This window comes from Notothenia coriiceps, unplaced genomic scaffold, assembly GCF_000735185.1.
Source record: "Notothenia coriiceps isolate Sejong01 unplaced genomic scaffold, NC01 NC01_scaffold00007727, whole genome shotgun sequence".
Lineage (NCBI taxonomy): Eukaryota > Metazoa > Chordata > Actinopteri > Perciformes > Nototheniidae > Notothenia > Notothenia coriiceps.
Genome location: NW_011340428.1, coordinates 1 through 3,381, shown reverse-complemented (window position 1 = coordinate 3,381; position 3,381 = coordinate 1). Strand labels below are relative to the sequence as shown.

The window sequence follows — 3,381 nt, the reverse complement described above, 5'->3', positions numbered from 1 at the left end:
GTTATGACCCTGACCTCGTTATGATCCTGACCTCCTGACCTCGTTATGACCCTGACCTCGTTATGATCCTGACCTCCTGACCTCGTTATGACCCTGACCTCGTTATGATCCTGACCTCCTGACCTCGTTATGATCCTGACCTCGTTATGATCCTGACCTCGTTATGACCCTGACCTCGTTATGATCCTGACCTCCTGACCTCGTTATGACCCTGACCTCGTGATCTCGTTGTGACCCTGACCTCGTTATGATCCTGACCTCCTGACCTCGTTATGATCCTGACCTCGTTATGTTCTCTGTGTTTGTATCAGGCAGGTTTCTGGGGTTTGGGGGTCTCGGGGTACAGGTGTTCCCCCTGCGACTGTGATATCGGTGGAGCTCACAGCACCACGTAGGTTTCTGATTTCTTCATGATTTTTAAAATCTGAATCTGCTTTTGTCAAACATTCAGAAGCGACTATTAGGTCCTAACATCCATTATATACAGATGTATGGATAAACCATTATGTTTACAGACAGACGGTGAGTCTCTCCTCATTCTCCGCCCCTTCTCTAATAACAGAGTGTTTGTTCCTCAGCTGTTCTCCGGAGGATGGCCAGTGTCAGTGTTTACCCAACATGGGGGGGCGACGCTGCTCCGAGCCCACCGCCGGCCACTTCCTGCCTCCTCTGGACTACTTCCTGTACGAGGCGGAGCTCGCCGCTCCACTGCAGGGATCTCCTCCACCTCCTCCACCTCCTCCACCTTCTACACCTCCTACTCCTCCACCTCTTCCTCCTACACCGTCCTCTTCTTCTCCTCTGGTGTGGGAATCACAACAATAACAGAAATAATCATAATAACAATAGTAATGAGTGTGTATTGTGTGTGTACTCGCAGTATGACTGTGTGTGTACTCGCAGTATGACTGTGTGTACTCACGGTAGTAATGTGTGTACTCACGGTATTCATGTGTACTTGGTGTATTTCCAGTTGAGCCCACTGGTGTTGCCGCGCTGTGAGCAGATTTACCGAGAGCAGGGTTACGACTTTAAGGTCCGTGATGGAGTGGTGGTTCTGGTCCGGAGGACTCGACGTGCTGGCCGCCGGAGGAGACAGGTGAGGCGCTTCATCCATTTCCTGTTTAACGTCAGCCAATGGTGAACCCCCGGTCTGACGGCTCAGCCAATCAGACGGCCCTCTTCATCTTGAGTTTGCTGTGTCCAGAACCTTTCTCTGGAGCCGGGCCACGCCCTGCAGATCATCCCCCGTCAGAGGGCCGCGGGTCAGCTGATCACCTGGACCGGCCTGGGATTCGTCAGAGTGCTGGAGGGGGCGGGGCTTAGGTTTACTGTGGACAACCTCCCGTCGTCCATGGACTACCAGCTCGTGATTCGCTACGAGCCTGAGGTACAGAAGCCGGGTCCTGGTTCTGGTTCAGGTCCTGACCCAGGTCGCTCACATTGTGCAGTCTGCAGTCTTTCCTTCTGTTCTGACCCACAATCCTTTGTGTAGCAGACATGATGTACTTTGTGAGGACAGCTGCATACTCTTTTAAAAAGTCTGATACAATCATGACAAGAAAGAGGAAGTAGAAGGTGACTTCCTGCATGATGATGTCATTACTGGGAAATCGTTCTTCCTGTTTCTCAACGTGAGCTGATCTTCCTTCGCAGTCTCCGTCTGATTGGTTGGCTTCAGTCAGCGCCATTGCAGGGTCGCCAGGCAACGGCGGCTGCAGAGGCGACCCAAAAGGAAGTAGAACTCTGATCCTTCCTGGAAACTCCAGGTGAGACTGTTTACCTTTTTATTCACATGGTTACCACTGGGGGGCGCTGTTGTTTGTGTATTGTTGTTTGTTTACCGTTGTTTGTTGTTGTTTGTCTGCAGAGGGGGGGTTCTGGACTCTCCGCTGTGTCTGAACGCTGACGCTCGGTACCTCGTGGACGTCGTCTTTAACAAACAGCCCGACGGCTCCAACAGCAACGGCATCCTGATCGACTCGGTGAGTATGAGCTGTCCAATCAGTGAGGGGTCCAGTCTGTCCAATCGTGTTCCTGCAGGCCTGTTTGAATGTCTTCACAAGTTGAAGCGATATTGATCTGAACTTGAAGAAACTTCCTTCATCGCTAAAAGTAAAAACTAAATAATTTAGAATTGAATGATTCATGTTGTTTCAGATGGGTTTGATCCCCAGCATCGAGTCGGTCCAGGACTTCTGTTCACAGACCGACCTCGACTCTTTCCGCCGCTTCCGCTGCATCGGATTGGCCGCTGAGCTCGACCCTCAGGGGGGGCTGCCGGAGGTTTGTGAGGGACTCGTGAAGAGCATGTCTGCAAGGATCCACCGCGGAGCCGTCCGTGAGTCCTCCAGGAACATAGTACATGATGAAGTTCATATAATCTAGCACAGCGGTTTTCAAAGTGTGAGGCGCGCCTCCCCAGGGGGGCGCCAGAGAGCTTCAGGGGGGCCGCAGCGTGAGAAAATAATAACGAGAAACAGTGAAATGGAGCTAGCTAACTTCAGCTAACTTTATGCGAGCGGCAACATGGATGGATTTTTAGTGAAGTGACCTAAAGTGAGAGAGGAGACAGCGTCTGGCAGAAAACGTCTCTGGAACACTTTTGGCTGTCTGTGGAGACCGAGTTCCCCCACCTCGCCAAAAAGGGTGTATGCTCACTCCCTCCACCTCCACCTCCACCCACCTGTGTGAGTGCTCACTCCCTTCACCTCCACCTCCACCTCCACCTCCACCTGTGTGAGTGCTCACTCCCTTCACCTCCACCTGTGTGAGTGCTCACTCCCTTCACCTCCACCCACCTGTGTGAGTGCTCACTCCCTTCACCTCCACCCACCTGTGTGGGTGCGGGTTCTCCGCATTGACTTTCATAAAAAGCAAGTACCTGTCAAGCATCGGCGGATCTACTGGGGTGGCAACTGCCACCCTAAAAATAACCTTGCCACCCCGGTTGGCAGCTTTGTTTTGAAATAAAAGTTGTGGCTCATCGGACATTGATGAGAGAAAATCTCTAATGTCTGAGTGCAAGTGAATGCAGCACGAGACGCGAGCCTTGTAACCCCTCCCCCGGCCCTGGCGTGAGCAAGGAAATGTGATTGGCGGCGATTTAATTTGAACGGGACGGCGCATTCGGACCAAGTACTGAAGGAATGAGGTGCGGTCTACAATGACAGAGAGGAGCCTGTCAGTGTGGCTGCACTCAGCATTGAATCAAACGAACTAAAGCTTTGATCTTCATCAGTTTGAGAGGCGTTCTGCTGAACAAGAGGTAATCACCACATTCAGCTGTTATAGGCAACTTGATGCTCTGCTCACGGATGACTCGATGAGCATAACAAACTGTTAAGATGATGACCTTGCGTGTGTAAATATATTTTTGTC

General features: G+C 51.6%; 1 protein-coding gene across 1 annotated transcript; it reads left to right on the top strand.

Annotated features, from left to right (window-relative positions):
* Positions 1–286: 286 nt before the first annotated feature.
* Positions 287–2,616, top strand: LOC104944255 (laminin subunit beta-4-like). The gene is made up of 7 exons (XM_010769768.1): positions 287–391; positions 579–804; positions 974–1,099; positions 1,208–1,390; positions 1,657–1,769; positions 1,871–1,985; positions 2,161–2,616. The coding sequence occupies exons 2-7, from the start codon at positions 619–621 to the stop codon at positions 2,386–2,388; spliced, it is 951 nt and encodes a 316-aa protein (XP_010768070.1). The 5' UTR covers positions 287–391; positions 579–618; the 3' UTR covers positions 2,389–2,616.
* The last annotated feature ends 765 nt before the right edge of the window (positions 2,617–3,381 follow it).